Source organism: Orycteropus afer, unplaced genomic scaffold (genome assembly GCF_000298275.1).
Source record: "Orycteropus afer afer isolate SDZICR_OR568_19922 unplaced genomic scaffold, OryAfe1.0 scaffold00192, whole genome shotgun sequence".
Classification (NCBI taxonomy): domain Eukaryota; kingdom Metazoa; phylum Chordata; class Mammalia; order Tubulidentata; family Orycteropodidae; genus Orycteropus; species Orycteropus afer.
The window spans coordinates 5,945,058-5,964,128 of record NW_006921779.1 but is presented as its reverse complement, the minus strand read 5'-3'; the positions used below and the strand labels follow the sequence as shown (position 1 = coordinate 5,964,128).

Here is a 19,071-nt window from a genome sequence, read left to right as displayed (position 1 = left end):
TTTATTGACTATGCAAAGGCATTCGACTGTGTGGATCATAACATGTTATGGATAACATTGAGAAGAATGGGAATTCCAGAACACTTCATTGTCCTCATGAGGAACCTGTACATAGACTAGGAGGCTTTTGTTCGAACAAAACAAGGGGATACTGCATGGTTTAAAATTAGGAAGGGAGTGCTTCAGGGTTGTATCCTTTCGCGAGACTTATTCAGTCTTTATGCTGAGCAAACAATCAGAGAAGCTGGACTGTATGAAGAGGAGGAATTCAGCATCAGGATTAGAGGAAGCCTCATTAACAACTAGTGATATGCAGATGACACAACCTTGCTTGCTGAAAGTGAACATAACTTGAAGCACTTACTGATGAAGATTAAAGACTACAGTCTGCAGTATGGATTACACCTCAATATAAAGAAAATGAAAATCCTTACAAGTGGACCAATAAACAGCATCATGATAAATGGAGAGAAGATTGAAGTTGTTAAAGGTTTCATATTATTTGATTCCACAGTCAAAACCAACGGAAGCAGCTGTCAAGAAATCAGATGACGTTTTGCACCTGGCAAATCTGCTGCAAATGACCTCCTTAAAGTGCTGAAGAGCAAAGATGTGTCTTTGAAGACTAAAGTGCCCCTAACCCAAGACATGGTGTTTGCAGTCACCTCTTATGCATGTGAAAGGTGGACAATGAATAAGGGAGACCAAGGAGAGTTGAAGCTTTCGAGTTGTAGTGTTGGGAAAGGATGCTGAAAGTATCATGGACTGCTAGGAGAACTAACAAATCTTTTCTGGATGACGTGCATCCAGAATACTCCTTGGAAGCAAGAATTGCCAGACTTTGTCTGACCTACTTTGGTCATGTTGTCAGTTCCTTGGAAAAGGATATCATGCTTGGTAAAGTGGAGGGTCAGAGAAAAAGGGGAAGGCCCTCAACAAGATGGATTGATATAGTGGCTGCAGCAGTGGGCTCAAGTATAGCAAGGATTGTGAGGCTGGCACGGGACCAGGCAGTGGTTCCTTCTATTATACCTAGGGTCGCTATGAGTCCAGGCTGACTTGATGGCACCTAACAACAACAGTACTTATATTTTAGCCTCATAAGATTTTTGTGTACCCTTACTGTGTGATGTGTAGCAAAATTGCAAATTTAAAATAAATGCTTTTTAAGAAATTTATATCTCTGAACAGGCTTTAAATCTCTGATTTTTAAGTAAGAATTTTAATAAATATTTTTAACAGAGACTGGATCCACATGCTTCAAAAATGAAAGATACCAAAGGGCATATTTTGAAAAGGGAGTGTTTCTATTTCCCAGTCAACCACTTCTACATCTCATAGAAAACCAAGAATTTCTTAAGGATTTTTCCAGAGATGTTTTTATGCATAAACAAAGACATGAACACAAAAATAAAGCAGTGGTGGCATAGTATACAGTCTTCCTTATTTTGATATTTTTACATAGTCTCGGGAACTCATTATATATAAAGCTGCCTCATTTTTTAGCTACCTATTTATTGTGTTGTTGTTAAGTGCCGTCGAGTCGTTTCCGACTCATAGTGACCCCATGCACAGCAGAACGAAACACTGCCCGATCCCGCGCCAGCCCCACAATCCCTGCTATACTTGATCCCATCATCGCAGCCACCGTGTCAATCCATCTCGTTGAAGGCCTCCCCCTCTTTCGTCGACCCTCCACCCTACCAAGCACGACATCCTTCTCCAGGGAATGGTCCCTTCTTACAACATGACCAAAATAGGTGAGACGAAGTCTGGCCATTCTTGCTTCCAAGGAGCTTTCTGGCTGCACTTCCTCCAGGACAGATCTGTTAGTTCTTTTAGCAGTCCATGGTACTTTCAGCATTCTTCGCCAGCACCACAACTCAAAAGCATCAACTCTTCTTCGGTCTTCCTTATTCATTGTCCAGCTCTCACATGCATACCAGGCGATTGGAAATATCATGGCTTGTGTCAGGCACACCTTAGTCCTCAATAAGATATCCTTCATATTTATTGTAGGTATGTATTATAATTAATTTAGTCTAATTGATGGACAGATAGGCTGTTGTCAATATTTTGCTGCTATAAATGTTATTTTTTATAGATCACGTTTTACATATCAGATTTTATTTGCAAGGTAAATTCTTAGAATTACTGGGTCAAGTCATAAGTGTACTTAAAGATACATATTGTCTTATTGCTCTCTGTTATGATTGTACCATTTTGCACTGCTACTAGCAGTGCTTCTTTGCCCATAGGAGTTGGCAAATTTCTGTTTAGGACCAGATAGTAAATGTGAATATTTTAAGCTTTGCAGCCCATTTCTGATCTCTGACACAAACTCTTTTTTAGAAAATGCATTAAAAAAATAAGGCCCTGGGGCTATAGTTTATCAACTTTGATCTTTATACCATTACTACCAAGGTATAATCCAAAACTTTATTCATTAACAACCTGCTAGATGTTCTGGTAGTGTAGTGCCTAAGGGACTTGACTGCTAACCAGAAGGCTGGCGGTTCAAACCTACCAGCCACTCCTTGGAAGGAAGGTTGGGCAATCTCCTTCCGAAGTGAAACCTCCTTGGAAACCCAAGGAGGGGTTGCTATAAGTCGGGTCCAACTCAATGGCACATAACAACAACAAGATAACCATAGCATTGTTACTGGGGTGACTGAAACCCTGAGCAGAGGTCCTTGCCTTCTGCTGACAGTGAACTGAACAGGAGAGGTAAAATGTCCACCTGATCCAAAGTTTATTAGAGAGGAGAGGCTTGCGTGGAGAGGCTCGTGAGGAGAAGCTCGTGAGGAGCGGCTTGCCAGGGAGAGGGAGAGGTGCTTTTGCCTATGCTAGCCTCTGTACTCTCTCCTAACAAAGGGATTCCTAAGGTTTATAAAGGGTCTTTGGCAAGAAAGAGGCATCATCTTTGTGAAATGGGTGGGATTCTGAGGTTCGAGTTATGCATGTGTGATGTCTCTGGACCCCAGTTTGAGCCCCGGTGAGAGAATTTTATTCTTATCTGCCTCTAGTAGAAGATCACTATGTCAGTCACGTTGACCTTTCCTACGCATGCTCTGCATCTGGTGGACGCCTAGTGAGAGACTTAAAAAAGCAGCCAGAGGTTAATCAGCATTTTATAAGTAATCAAGCTTAGGGCCATTTAATTTGCAGCTTCTTTATCTCACCTAAGCACCTGGCTTGCCAACTAATCAGTTCTCTTGATGCTAGTGACCAGAATTATGTGGTGGTCTGCATGTAGGCTTATATTTCAAGGGCATTGAGTCAGGGGCCTCTTTGGTCTGGCTAGCCCAATTTCCTGCCTGTCTCACTATCTCATTGCATTATTAATTTGCATTTTTTTTATTATGAGCAAGGTTTTTGTGAAATACTTGTTTAAATCATTTGCTTTTATATAAATATCTGAATATTATCTTTATTGACCTGTAAGAGTCTTGTCTTTATTAGGGAAAATTAGCCTTTGTTTGTGATATATAATGCAATAAAAACCTTTTAAACCAGTTCATCCTTCATCTTTTTGTTTGAGTTATGTTTTCTTCTCTTTAGGAATTTTTATAGACACAATTGTTCTTTTATTCTTTTACTCAGTCAGTCTTTTATTCTGGATTTTGTGTCATCTTTGGAAATGCCTTTTCTCACTTTTGTGGTTGTTGTTAGGTGCCATTGAGTCCGCTGTGACTCAGAGCGACCCTAGGTACAACAGAATGAAACACTGCCGGTCCTGGGTCAGCTTCACAATCATTGCTATACCTAAACCCATCATCATAGCCACTTTGTCAGTCCCTTATTTAGGGTCTTCTCCCTTTTTTGCTGGCCCTCTGATTTACTAAGCATGACATCAGTGACCTTTACCCCAGGGACTGGTCTCTTCTGACAACATGACTAAAGTAGTTGAGATGACATCTGGCCATTCCTGCTTCTAAGGAGTATTCTGGCTGCACCTTTTCCAGGGCAGACCTGTTTGTTCTTCTGGCAGTCCATGTCAGTATTCCTCACCAGCACCACGTTCAGAGGCATCAGCTCTTTGATCTGCCTTATTCCTTGTCCAGGTTTCACATGCCTATGAAATGATTAAAAATACTATGGGTTGGATTAGGGGAACCTTTGTATTTATTCATAGTGACATCTTTGCTCATTAAAACTTGAAAGAGGTCTTTTGCAGTAGATTTGCCCAGGGCAATAGAATGTCTGACTTTTTGTCTACTTTCAATGGTGTTGATTGTAGGCCTAAGTAAAATGAAATATTTCACAACTTCATCCTTTTCTCCATTTATTGTGATGTTGCTTTTGGTTGTGAGGATTTTTGTTTCCCACTTTTTAAGACTTAGAAGTAATTCTGTGTGGTTTCTTTAATATTATAGTTGTATTTTTATGTTTAAATCTTAGGTACATCTGGAAATTATTTCGGTGTGAGTTAGGGATCCAGTTTTCCTACATGGCTCCTTTTTTCTCCCAATACCATATCCTAACGTTAGATATAGAGATTTTGAAAGTTGTTTGCAATAATTACTTTTTCATATTGATTTCGCATATACTGTAAATTTAAACTGCTGATAGCATGAGGTGCATAGTCTTTGATTAATTAGTTAATTAGCATATGCTGGGTTGATTAGAGAATGCTATAACCTTGACCTATAGTTGCTTACAGTCTTGTAGACTTCCACATTGTGTTTTAACACCCTGCTTCTATTTTCGCCCCAATCTTCTATTTCAAGAGAATTTTCAAATAAATTTAAAAAAAGGGAAAGAATTGTACAATGAATGTGTATAATATTGTGTACAGACATACATTTCTTGTAGTAATACTATGCAAAAGTATGCTATAGACATCATGATCATGACACCTCACTTGTAAGTTCTTCAGAATGTATCTCTAGGATAACTTGTATATCCATAATACCATTTTTCTCCTGAGGAAAATGTATAGTAATTATCTAGTATCCAGTCCATATTGTTTTTCTAAATATCCTGCAATATCTTTTGGGAGTATGTATGTATGTATGTATGTATGTAGTTAGTTGGTTAGTTAGTTGAGGTGAAATTCACATAACATAATATTATCCTGCAATATTTTTTATAATTATTATTTTGAACTCTGTACTCTCTTAGTTTAGAACAGTCCTCCTTCCTTTAACTTTTTATTTTTTAAACCACTCCCAAAATAATGACTTTTGGTAGTGTCCATGATGTTGTCTTACAGAGTATGCCACATTCTGGTTTTATCTAATTGATTCCTGTTGTTTTTTTCTCTCTCCCCCACATTGTCTATACACTGGGAGTTAGATATAAACAAGGTTTAAATAGGATCATGTTAAACATTTTGGCAAGAATTCATAGGTGATGTGTACATAATGTGTTGTCCTGTGAAGGTACATAAAATATTAGGCGCTGTTCAGGAGAGGGTACCAAATACCACGTAAGGATTGAAAAGTCAATTGGATTTGACCAGTAAGGGGAGATCATTAATTATCTTAAAGGAAACAATTCTAATGGGAGATTAAAGGTCAGATTGTATTAAGTTTCAAAGGATTAATGATTGAGAGATGAAGTAGAAACAAACCAGTAACCAGTATTGTCTTATTAGTAGCACTTTGACTATAAAGAAGAAAAGGTAAATGAGGACCATAAGAAGAAACGCAGGGCTATGAGGGTTTTTTTTCCTGGGGTGGTGGTGGTGGTTGTGGTGGTAGTTCTGCTATTAGAGAGACTTGAACATGAAGTTATGAACAGTAAATTTTTCTTATACATTTTATGCTTAAATATTTATTACTGTAAACATTAACTTAGTGTTTAATACAGAGAACATGTATGTGTCTCTGAGACCAGAGACCTGGGTTCTAATCTCAGCTCCCCAGAATAATCACTGCAATAATTGTGAATTACCACTTTTATATTCCCTTCTATGTGTCAGACACTCTTTCAGTAGATCCTTTATACACATTGCCACTGTTAATTTATGGTGGTGTCCTCACCATAAATTAACCTACAAGGTGAGTATTAAGCCATCTTGTATATTAGGAGACTTTGAGAGCTTACTTTTCAAGATCACATAGATTTTAAGTGATGAAGCTATAATTTCCAGCACAGATGTATCTGATTCTGAATTTGGTACTCTTTTCTCTGTATCACATTGCCTTCATTTCAAGCCTAAGATAGTATCTCAACTTCGGGTACTTGTATCTGTCACACATATATCAAAGTATTAAATGAATACTCTGGTAATATTATGCCTATTTTGTTTGAAAACATATATTTAATTGTATACCAGGCAGACCTTATAAATGTGGCCATCTGTAGCACTATCTTTTGTCTAAACAGTATTTTACTTTTTAAGGTGGTGGTATCATGGATACAGAAATGTCTGAAGATACAGACCACAACTTAACTCCTACCCTTGACAGCATGTCTTATGGAATGCCGAATCAAACAGGATCTGAAAATTCATTGCTGGATGAAGATGATTATTTTTTGAACTCTGGGGATCTTGCAGGAATTCCAGTTGTTGGTAGTGACAATGAGGATGAACAGGATTTTAGTTCAAAGGACAATCTTGTTTCTTCAATTCATACTGATGATAGCTTGGAAGTAGAGAGAAGAGTCTCACAGCATGAATCAGACAATGAAAATGAAATACAAATTCAAAATAAAGTGAAAAAGGACTTTCCTAAACAGTTTGATCAGGTTTCTGTTTTTAAATCCATACGGAAAGATTTTAGCCTAGTAAGAGAAAACAGCAAAGAGACATTTTCTGGAAAGGAGAAAAATAGAGACCTAACTTACCATGAACGTGAAAAACGGTTGGATAAGCCCCATAAAGATTTGGATTCAAGGTTGAAAAGCAGTTTTTTTGATAAAGCAGGTAATAATTATTGGAATAGAACCATAAAACAGAATAAATAACAAAGTACTAATAATATTTGAGCTTTTAATTACCTTCTGATGTTAAGTGAAGTATGAATGGTTAAATTCATTGTAAGCTTGTCATTTTTCTTTTATCCTTGTTCTTTGCAGACTGACTGAATTTCTCACAGTAACTTTTGATAATGGTATAAATGGTTGAAAAATAGCTCTAAGCTTCATTTCTCCTTCCCCTCGTTGCAATATTTTGATGAGAAGGCAAGATACTTGAATTACCTGTTCATTTTCTTTGGTTGAACATTGGAACCTGAAGTTGGATTTAACTTCTTTGTGCTGTAAGCACTAATTCAAACTGCTGTCCCACCAATTAGTCCAAATTCAGGAGGATATGACTTGTTAACATTGCTATGTTACATTTTAAAAGTTTCTTGAGGCTCCTCTTGAGCCTCTTTGCCCAGTGTACTCTATACTCTAGCTTCATTTCCATTCTTGAATACTTCATTTATTTTCTTACTTCTGTCCTCCTTACTTTCTTTCTGGTGTTCCTTGCCTGCATTTCTTTTTTTTTTTTTGTATATATGCCTGTAAAAGGACTTCTCATTTAACAAGGCCTAACTGATGAAATCTCTTTTATTCTGTTAGTCATACCTAACCTCTCTCCATCAAGAATGAATTGTTGCCTCATCTCTATTTCCCCATGCTTCTTCATTTATAGTACATTTCACATATTATTATAGTTCTGTATTTCTTTTGCCTTACCTAGTGGTAGGAGTTTCTTGAGGGCCAATCTTAATCAAATTTATATTCTTAGGTCCTAACCTGGTACAGTGAAAATAGTAATCTTTCAATAAATGTTATGTAGATGTGAAGAAAAGCAGGGTATACTGTATCAACCTTGTATTTCCTCTGATAATACTAGGAAATATATGGTAGAAATAACAAACCAGTATTATTAATAACAATTATTTTGGTTACTGTTATGTGGAAGCCTGTGCAAAGGTATGCTGTAGGGGATATTGAAAATTATGAGAGTCCTTAACTTCAAGGAACATTTGTCAAGTAGTAGAAGGGAAAGACAAGTCAAATAGTAGAAACATCAGTGATCAGTTGAATAGTATAGGATTTAATTTATAATTAAAGACAGAAGTAGAAGAGTTTGTCATAAAGCAGTATCAGAAGATTTCTTTCATGTGACTCAAACTGTGTTTTAGAGATGCTTAGAAGAGAGACAGTTTTAAACTCAATGAACAAGGGAGGTTTTATAGAGGAGAGGTGAATTTTGAATTGAGTCTGGAACACTATATAGGATTAGGATAGACAAAAAGGACTTGGAGTGGTGTAACAAATGGGGGAGAACAATCAAGTAATTGTTCCAGAGCATAGTTACAAAGTCACCACATTATTTAGGTTTGAGCAGGAAAACAACCAGAGATGAGGCTAAGTGTTAGGTGGGGCCAAATTGTGTAGAATGTCTGAGGGAAGCTACCTGTTGGGTGTTTTGGGAAACCCAATTCAAATTCACTCTAATGAACATCTTTGTTGGAAAAGAGAGGTGATTAGCAGATGATAGCTTTTTAGGTCACTCTTTATAAGATTTGTTATTCATGTACATATGTTTTTGTTTTTGTTTTTGTTTTCTTTCAATAGCTAATCAAGTTGAAGAAACATTACATACCCATTTACCACAAACCCCAGAAACAAACTTTAGGGTAAGTTTTCAGTGTGTATGTAGATTGGTGTAACTGTGGCAAGTGTCAAAGTTTTCTTTATGTCACTTTCTAAATTGTAACTATATGTGTTAGGTAGAGTGCTGATTTCTTTGCTTTATTATTTGGGTAAGGGCACCTTTGGAGATGCTCTAAGAAGCCTCAGCTCTTAGGTTCTTTATTTGTGTTTGATATCTAGATGTATACCACATTTACTTTTAGGTAGGGACTCTAATGAGTATCCATAGAGTTCCTCATTTCCAGTGAGCTTTTCTTTGGGTGTTAAACCTGAAGAGGAATACTTTTTAAATATGAATATTTATTAATCCTTTATATTGTGTTTTAGGATTCCAGCTATCCATTTGCCAATAAAGAATCCATTGGTTCGGAACTGGGGAATTCCTTTGCATCAAATATTAGAATTAAAGAAGAACCTTTGGATGATGAGTATGACAAAGCAATGGCACCACAGCAGGGACTACTAGACAAAATTAAAGATGAACCTGACAATGCTCAAGTAAACATTTCACCTTTTTTTTTTTTCCTTCTTTTGGTTCCATGCATTGAATTACTCATTTGAGAGAGGAAATTCTTGGCTAAGAAGTGAAGTAGTTTGTTGACAGGATGAGTGGAGACTCTTAAGGAAGATTGAGACAATTGGCATTCTCTTGTGAGAATAATGCTAAGGAATTAACAGGGTTAAATTAATCCTGAGTACTGATTTAAGGCTTTAAGTCACTTTGTTTCTTTATGCCACTGTTCTATGATTTTTGCAGTGCATTTCACTGCAGGATTAGGGAGAGTGTGAGAGTATTCAGAGATTTGAGATTGATACAGCAGATGTAACTTAAGGTTTTATTGTGGTTTATGAAGGTTTATAACTCCTGCTAATATGGGAGTTAATGGACTTTAGAAGGGTTATTGACTGAAGATGCAGTTCATTGGGTTAGTGAGTAGAATTTAAAGTTGACTTTAATGGCTCATATAGGATTCCAAGTTTAAGATCTTTGAGTAATAAAGGTAAGGGTAGAGCCCTGCTATATCAAGGTTGCTCTGGATGTCAAAGTCATAGAGATGTTATAACTGGGTAGTCCTGAGGTTAGCTAAGTTATCCATGCAGTTAGTAGACATTGCAGTAATTGGAATGGAAGAAAGAAGTTATAGCAAGTGCTATAATGATTTTGGAATGTAGAAAGGACTCCAGAGGATGAAAACAGTAGGAGAACTTTTTTGCGGGTAGTCTATGAATGGCATCAATTCAGATGATACGTAAAGATAGTATGAATTAGACATTTGGTCTGGAGAAAGTTTACCTTTCACTGTCTTTCTATAATATGAGAGTGTTTGAGAATATGGGACTTCTGTGGAAGAGAATTTTTCATTCAGGTTTCCTTGAGTGGGAGTTCTGAGCCTCAACCCTGGTGACGTTTTGGGCCAGATAATTCTTTTGCATGGAGGTGCCCTGTACTTTTTTTGGATGCTTAGCAGCATTCCTGCATTCTACCCACTGGTAACACAATAGGGGTTGTGCCCTACCCACTAATACAGTAAAGTGGGTCTACAATCAAATAACCCTTCCACATACAACCTGTTTATTAACTAACCCCTGCTGACAAATAGTTAATTCCATACCTAGCCTGTACTTCATTAGCAATAGCACACATGTCCTCAGACATTGTCAAATGTCCCCTGGGTGGCAAAATTGTCTGCTTTTGAGAACCACTGCTTTAAAGTAAGGAGCTGGAAAAATAGGTGATTATAGAGATAGATAATTCATTTGAGTCAGATCATTCCTTAATTAAGCAAGCATTCTATGATGCCCAGTGGAAGGTAGCTGAGAGTGTAAAGATGGTAAAGCTGTAGGAGTTGAATGAATATTGTGGCTACAAAGAAGACAATTGAAAAGAAGGAATATGAAAGTATTTTAAGATAGACCAGAAGCATGTATGGAAGGAGATAAAAAGAAGGTCTTGGATTTCTGAATTAGGAATAAATAGATGTCCTAACACCCACAGAATGTTCATATGGCAGTGTGTGCCTCAAGACTCCAGCCATGCCTGTCCACAGGGCAGATCTCATGTCTCTTTATGTGCAGTGGAAATGGGAAATCTGTAAGAAGTCATAATGGTGGCAAGGTACCAAAGCCATACCTTTCTCTGTGTACATTAACCACTGACACTTAACCTGGGGCAAAAAGGTAGTTACTAACAAAGTCTACAGACAGTGAGGCCATAGGACATTGGGAAGCATTATTAGTATTATTGTTTTGAAAACAATCAGAGGTTCCAGTTGCTTGAGAATACAAATAAGGTACAACAGCCAGAACACAGAAACACCTACATTTTTAACACTGATTTAAAGTATAATAATGTGTCTCAAATGCTGATTAGGAAGTTTCATCATGATTATGGGAGGAAACTTCCTCAAGGGTTCACCACCTGATTATACTCTTGACAACTAAGCAAGAAGGTGGATAATTTCTAGGTAGTTTCTAGGCACAACGTGTTGAAGCCTTCTTTATCCTTTACCCACAATAAGTCAGTCAGAGCGTGTGACTGGGTAAGTCTAGATTTTCCCTAGGCAGTTCTCTTAGTTACCAGCAGCACCATTCCTGTAGGATCAGACCTTGGGTAATTTTTCTAGAAATTCCCAGGTGAGCTTATGTTATAAACTACAGATACCTGATTCTTTCCTTCTTTACTTTCTTTCTTACCCTCTATTTTTTGTTTATTTATTTTTTCTTTCTTTCTGTCTCTTCATAGCCTATTTTAACTACCTGCTCCTCCCCCTCAAATGGCTATCGGAAATTTCTACTCTGCTGTTAAATACTGTAGAATACTTTATCACCCTATTCATCTCCCATAGAATGGAAAAGGGAGTTCCAGTGTATTATTTTCTTAGTCTCTATAAAAGTATTATTAACATAACTCTTAGAAAATACTAGTAGATTTAACAGTTACAATCAGTCTTTACTTTTGACCATCAATTACTAGTAACTGTTCTCATGGTTATATAAGATCAGAACCTTAGCTCATGGCGCTTTTCAAGACCTCCATTGGCTTTTTCTCTGTGTTTAACTTACAGTTTTGCTTTCAGCTTACTTCCTAATTCTCCTTTTTCATGTAATTTACTTTGGACTTAATTTATTTTCTTTCCCATTTGAACCAGGGTGTTGAAATGTGTGTTTATATTTAATGTCTTCTACCTATTTCCTCTTGGCTCTTTCTTCCATAATAATTTTCTGGGTTTGTCAGTCATCGTCCTCTTGCCTCTGTTACTTGTATATAACATCATTGTGGTCTCCCAATTTCATTTCTTCAGACTAATCCCATCACATATTACTGTAATATATTCTGTATTACTTATACAGTTACAGATGCTTTAACATGTAGTGTTTGGTTCTTCTTTCTAACAACCCTATAATGGCCAGAGTAGAGGATATTAACTCTGTTTATAGAATAAAGTAGATAAGGAAGCTGAGGTTCATTGAGGTTAAGTTAGTTATTGAAGGCCACATGGCCAGTCTGGAGCCAAGTCATGGTCTTTTTATTCTTACTAGTCTGTTAATCTTTCTGTGAATAAAAATTGCTTAATTTTGAAGATTGCCTAGAAAAGGTTTTAAAATAGAACCTTAAATGAGAAGCAGAGACCTCATTTTTTCTTTTCCTTCTTTCCATAAGCTTCTAAAAGCTGGGTACTTTGTAAATAATACATTAAAATCATTTTTTTTTCCTTTTGCTCATAATAGAGGGAAAGCTAATCTATAATCTCTCATGGAAATAAATGAATTAAGATAGGAAAACAAATTAATTATCACAGTAGTAATTTACACAGTTTAAGAAAGTAGAATGCAATAATTCAAATGTTGGGGTTGTATTTAGCCACGTCAAGTTCATTTTGCTACTGAATTTAGTTTCTGTCTTTCTAAAATACAGTTCTGGGATACTGATACAGATCTTCCTTTGTGGTAAATGAAGGAAGGTAAAGATACTGGTAAAGAGTATTTTATTTTGTTTTGACATCTCTGTTTTTTGCTTCTAAAAGCTTTTGGATCATCAGTCATATTTTCACTTAACAAAAAACATTCATTAATCATTTGCTAGTAACTGATTTGTTTATCAAATATTTGTAAAGTTAGGCATTGTGGGAGGTACAAACAAAAATGAAACGTGGACTCTGCCTTGAAGGCATTCTGGGGGATGCAAACAGTACTTAAGATGGATATTTATTTTACATTTATGTAAGTAATATAGACCTGAAGCTTAAGGAAAGTGCGTCACAAGTTTAGAATAGCTATCACAGAGGAAGATTAAAGAGTGTTGACTGGAGAGTGCTAAGGTATGCCATGGATTATTTCTGGAGTTTTCTGACAGTTTTAAAATTTTTCGTTTGAAATTCACTTTAATATACTATGTAACATAGAAGTGTCAGGATCGATCAATATTAAAAAATCTTTTAACATATATTTCATCAACAGGTCAAGTAAGACTATCTATATATTCATTTTATTAGATACCAGAAGACATCTCATGTAATTCATTATGCCTTTCTTATAATAGATACTCTTGATTATGGTAAGGAAATATCTACTTCAGATCAATAAATCATCGAATTTAAAATGCTAGAAAACTTCTGTTAATGATTACTAAAAGATCACAGATTACCGATGCCACCATTATTTTTTAACTTTTGTTGGATTTTTGGCCCAATACATGTTAAAGAAATTAGAAGAATAAATAATGGAAAAGGGGAGAGAAAAATCATCATCATTTGCTGGTAAGGGTCTTTATTAGAGAATTAATAGAATTCATGAAAGTTAAGCAGAGTATCTAGTTGAATTATAGTTGTATAAAAGATAGAAATATTTCTGTAAGTCAGTTGTTAACCTAAATAGATAATATAATGAAAAAGATAAATTCTTCCTAGCAGCAACTAAAAAGTACTTATGTCAGATACAAGGCAAACAAATAGAGAGACGCTTTTTTTTTAAAATGTAAAATATATTATGAAGATATCTGTTATTCCTAAATTAACATATAGATTTGGTGCAATTCTGATGAAAATATCAGTGGTTAGGTTCTAAAGTTTTGAAGAACTATTAATAGGGATGCATGCAAACACAGACACATGGATGTTACACATAAATTCTAAAAAATAGTTGGAGAGGGTGAGAGTGGCAAACCTAATTAAATAGTTAAACATCCCACAATTATTTTCATTAGGATGGTAGAATATAAGATCAGTCAGGCTAAAAACGAGACAAGATACATAGCCCAGAATTCATTTGTAATTTAGAAAAATAAAGAGAAAAAAAAACAAAGCACTTATCATACATCAAAATGAATAAATCCCAGATGGATTAAAGCAGGAGTGGCAAACTATGGACTTCAGGCCAAACCCAGCCTGCCCGTGTTTTTTTTTTTTTTCTTTTGTTTTTGTTTTTCTGTCATTGCTTTATAAAGTTTTATTGGAATATTGCCATCCTCATTCACTGATTTCACTTATTAAGGGCAAAATTCAATAGTTGAGACAGAGACCATATGGCCCACAGAGTTGAAAATCGTTATTTACTATCTCACCCTTTACAGATAAACTTTTCTATCCCCTGTATTAAAGGATTTTATTATAGATAATGAAACCATTATCTACTGTTTTATTATGGAAGTAGAACTTTGTATGAGATCAAAGGAATCACAAAGATAAAGATTGTCAGATTTTTGGTATAAAAATGGAAACATTAATACATTGAATTTTTAATTAATATGTTGATTAGAAATGCTGTAGAAGGTTAATATGGTCATGTTTTTTTTGTCAGTGGGACATTTTAGAAAGAATTATAAATGGAAACAACAGTGGGGAAAGACTTTTAAATGACTTTTTTTTTTTTTTTTTACAAATTGCTGGAATAAATATAATTGAGAACTTTAAAAAAAATATCAAGAATATTTATTATTGTGGCCATTTAGTCATTTCATTTTAGGCATCCTTTTCTTAGGAGATAATCTTAAATATGGGAGTATGGATATTCACAAAGATATCTATTATAGTGTTAAGTAATTGTACTAAATATGTGGAAATATTAAATGGGCCAATGTTGGGTTGTGGTTATATCATCTCAGTCCTGTGTAGGGCCATATTGGAACTGTATACATCAATATTTCTCAAATTTGAACAATGTATATATACTGTAACACAATAAAAGGGGCTATGTCTGATATGCCTAAGAATACCGAGATTAAGGGATTTTGTGGAGTTTTGCAAGTTTCAACGTGATAAACAGTGAATTAAAAGTTAAATTTACCACTTAGGGGTGTCACATTGTAGTAATTATAAAAGGGAACAGCAGAACTTGGAGTAGAACTCTTGGAGTAGAATTCAGCTTTGTGGTGATTGTTTGAGACTTCTAATATGTTTATATTTACTTAAAAATTGTTGAAATGAAGGCATAGAATTAAAATATTCTTTTAGTATCTTCAGACTTTCTGGAGTGTATCTATTAACCTCAAGGGTTTTTGGACACCAATTTAAGAAATACTAGTATTTAGCCACTAGAAGTTATTTTGTATATGTAACAAAATGCTAAACTTCTAAGGATTCAGGTGATCAAAGCATCAGTTTATGAGAATGGTATGTTCAGTATACAGTAATTACAACTGTGTAAAACAATAAACCTCTGAATAGAGGAGAAAAGACTGGAAAGAAATATACCAAAATAACAACAGTAGTTGTTTTGAGGTGATGTAAATATGATTAGAATCTTAAAATTTCTACTTGTCTGAATTTTCTAGTGAGTGTGTATTACTTTTATAATAGATACATATTAAAATGCTGGGATAATGTTAAAGAAGAATTTTTAAAAAGAATTTATAAGTTGGTCATGCCATAGGCTAATTAATTGGAAAGCCACTTTCATTTTTCACCTCTTGCCTTCCTAGTATATATAAACTTACTTATTTACCTTTATTACAATTATAGTTTGCTGGCTGTTTAGTATTCTATAATTTCTTGTTATTTTTAATATAGTAAATATTTTACACCTCTGTAAGCCATCATAAAATGACTCCAGTGTCTGGATTTCTGTAGATACATTGTATTTATTCTTTCCTCTGTGCATTTATTTATTTATTTTCTTTGTTTTTTTTAAAGGAGTATGGTCATGGCCAACAGCAAAAAACTCAAGAGGGGGAACTGAAAATTAGTGCTGTATTTTCAGTTAGTGGCGGTCCTCTTGGTAAGAAACAAGTAAATAAATGAATCATGTTTCTTTATTCTGATAAATCTGAGTGAGAGGAAGTATCTACTTCTATTAGTAGTAAATCAGGCAGTTCTCTCTGCTTATTTAGAATGCCTTTAATTGTACGAGCATAATTAATGTTTGGTTTTTAAGACTAGCTCTGGAAGAGAAAGAATGAATGAATACTTAAAATTTATGGTAAAAAGTAAAACATTTATTTTCTATTTTTTTTTAAAGCTCCCCAGTTGACCACTGGCTTTCAGCCTTCACTGGCGTCATCTGGCATGAATAAAATGCTTCCTTCAGTTCCAGCCACAGCTGTTCGAGTTTCCTGTTCTGGTTGTAAAAAAATCCTCCAGAAGGGGCAAACTGCTTATCAGAGGAAAGGGTCTACTCAGTTATTCTGCTCCACACTGTGTCTTACTGGATATACAGTTCCACCTGCCCGCCCACCGCCTCCACCCACCAAGAAAACTTGCTCAAGTTGCTCAAAGTATAGCAGAATTCTAAATTATCTTTATTTCTTTCCTTTCTTTAGCATACTCTATTCTTAGTCTGTGCATTATGTTTAGTTTTTCATGTTTCAATGTAGTTTTGTTTGTTTTGAGAAATACCATGTTAGCACTACTATGTTGCTGTTTTTCTAGGTGCTAGGTGCTCAGCTGTGTTTTACCTTTTAATAAATTTTCTAATAAGTTAAGAGGTGTATTTGAGACTAACTCTCCTGTCCTTATTTATTGAGATGCTTTATAAAACTACACTTTTTATGGATATCATGTGACCACTTTTTTTCCTTTTTTAAATCTTGGAGCTATAGACAGTAGATATTTAAATCAGTAAATATTTAAAGTTTTATAAAAGATTATCAAGGTAAAGAAATACACTAATTATATTCCTATTACCTAATTAGAATTTATCTAGTAACTTTCCCCTTAACTGTAAATGGCTTCCAGTGTTTATCTTTTCAGTATCTCTGAACTACTTAAAAGAGTCCATTGCAGTGCTTAGAGAAAACGGGGTATGACCTTACAGTGCTGGTAAGGTCATCCTGATATATTTGAGGAAAACCTAATTCTGGCTGCTGTTGAAGGTGATTGTTAGAAAACTAAATCAGGAAAAGGTGAATAATGCTCTTGTTCTGAAACATGTTGACCTCTCTCTATTCTTAAGCTATTCAGATCATGACTTTTTACTTTTACGTGTTAGCACTTATAGTTCCTATCTTTTTCAGTCTGGGAAGGGAAAAAGATGCTCTGTCTTCTGATTCAGTTGGAAAAATGCATAGGTTAGGTGAAAGAGTTTTTAAAGAAGTTGGAATGTGTTTAGATGTTTTTCTGTACTTATGAACACATATATAATGTTTTGGTTATATTTGAGATAATAAAATAACATTTAAAAATATACATTAAGGGGAAATTACACTTAAAAAATAGTTACTTTTGGAAGCAATATTTTCCTTCTAATATTGCTGTTATTTAAAACAACAGCAACAAATACTTTTGTAATTTTTTGATTTGAGATTATCTTTAAGTTGGTGATACATTCTTTTGAATAGCTTCAGTGGTAGTAAATTTTCATCTCTTAAGGGGCTGTTTAATGTTCATATGTGACTAAATGTCATTTAGAACCAGATATATTGATTAAAACTTGATCATGTTTCCTACCAGCTTTTGTTCAAAAATGGAATTAGATTACTAAATAGTAAGATTGGTGTTTTAGTGACTTTCAAATTCCTTTTGTGAAAGAATTTCCTGGAGAGATGTTTTGAAAAAATGTATCTTTATTTCTCATTGTTAGAATAGGTAGTCTCCTAAGGCTATTTTGAATAATAGACTTTGGCTTATTTTTATTTATTTCATAAGAACATGAGCACCCTTAAGGTAGAAACTTTACCAATTATGTCCATTGGTATGTTCCCAGCATCTAGAAATTCCTGGCACATAATAGACACTTGGTAATTTTTAAAAAAAACCTGTTCTCAGTACTTTGTAGTGATAACTTATCTGATAAAAAAACTATTAGCTTATTTCAACATAATGCTATTGGCAAGCTTAGTTTAGCACAAAGTAGACTTAATGTTTAAATTATGCAAAATGCTATTAAAAATGAGGACTTAGATATTATAGCACATGTCTAAGTCAGCTTTAAAAGTATATTTTTTTTGTATCCTGTTTTGCTATGAGATGTTATATAATGACTTTTATCCTTTAATTAATTCTTAAAAACCAGTAATTTCTAAAATTTCAATGATATTTTTCCTTTCATATTAATACCCACAGTTAGTTTTTTTTCAAAGATTATCAGTTATTTTCAAAATAACTTTTGGAAACTCAAAGTAGTTTTAAAATGTGTACCCTTTATGTTTATTTTCATTCTTGTCCATACATGTTACTCCTTTTATCTAGGTTTTTCATGTCCCTTTTGACCTCTAGTGCCTGTCCTAGCTTTATTTGTAGGCAAATAATTTTTATCTACTTTTTACATCTTATCTTGATCTTATTTAATTCACTTGTTCTTTAAGGTTACATTTTTCTTCTGTTTTTGGTCTTTTCCATCTGTTTAGTTGTTGTTGTTATGTGCCATGGAGTTGGCCCTGACTCATAGCGGACCCCTCCTTGGGTTTCCAAGGTGATATCACTACGGAAGTAGATTGCCCAACCTTCCTTCGGAGGAGTGGCTGTTGGGTTTGAACCTCCAGCCTTCTGGTTAGCAGTCAAGTGCCTTGGCCACTATGTTTCTGTTCTATATAAATGGTCCTTCCTTGAGTCTCAGTCGCTCTCCCTCTCATTCACTGTTCTTTCACCCTTATTCTTTTGGTCCTTTCTGTTCTTCACTCAAGTACCCTTACTTATATCCTCGGCCTCTTCTTTTCCATTATCTATCTTATTTTTTCTGCTTCTCTTTGTACTTAATTCTTTTTCCACCTTTTTCTCTTCTTTAATTTTATTGTGATTCAGGTAAATCTTTTTCCACTTAACAGCTTCAGTCCTTACTGATATATCTTATTTTTCATTGTATTGAATTTTACTACCTTCATCTCCTATCACCACTGTGGTTTTTTTTCTTTCTCTTGTGTCATCCTATTTGTACAGTCTTTGCACCAGTTTAACATGTGTAAACAGAGCATAGTTTACATGACTGTTAATCAAAAAACAAAAAACAGATGCCATTGAGTCAATTCCAGTTGTGCCACTTGGGTTTTCAGTCTCCAGTTTCTCAGAAGTAGGTAACCAGACCTTTCTTTCAGGACACCTCTGG

General features: G+C 34.9%; 1 protein-coding gene across 1 annotated transcript in view; it reads left to right on the top strand.

Annotated features, from left to right (window-relative positions):
• Nucleotides 1-6,357: 6,357 nt before the first annotated feature.
• Nucleotides 6,358-19,071, top strand: part of ZMYM4 (zinc finger MYM-type containing 4) — a 79,549-nt gene continuing 66,835 nt past the window's right edge. Inside the window, exons 1-5 of the mRNA XM_007947662.2 lie at nucleotides 6,358-6,874; nucleotides 8,521-8,582; nucleotides 8,926-9,096; nucleotides 15,726-15,810; nucleotides 16,051-16,306. Coding sequence (XP_007945853.2) covers nucleotides 6,361-6,874; nucleotides 8,521-8,582; nucleotides 8,926-9,096; nucleotides 15,726-15,810; nucleotides 16,051-16,306 — 1,088 coding nt within the window. The 5' untranslated portion in view covers nucleotides 6,358-6,360. The remainder of the gene's footprint in view (nucleotides 6,875-8,520; nucleotides 8,583-8,925; nucleotides 9,097-15,725; nucleotides 15,811-16,050; nucleotides 16,307-19,071) is intronic.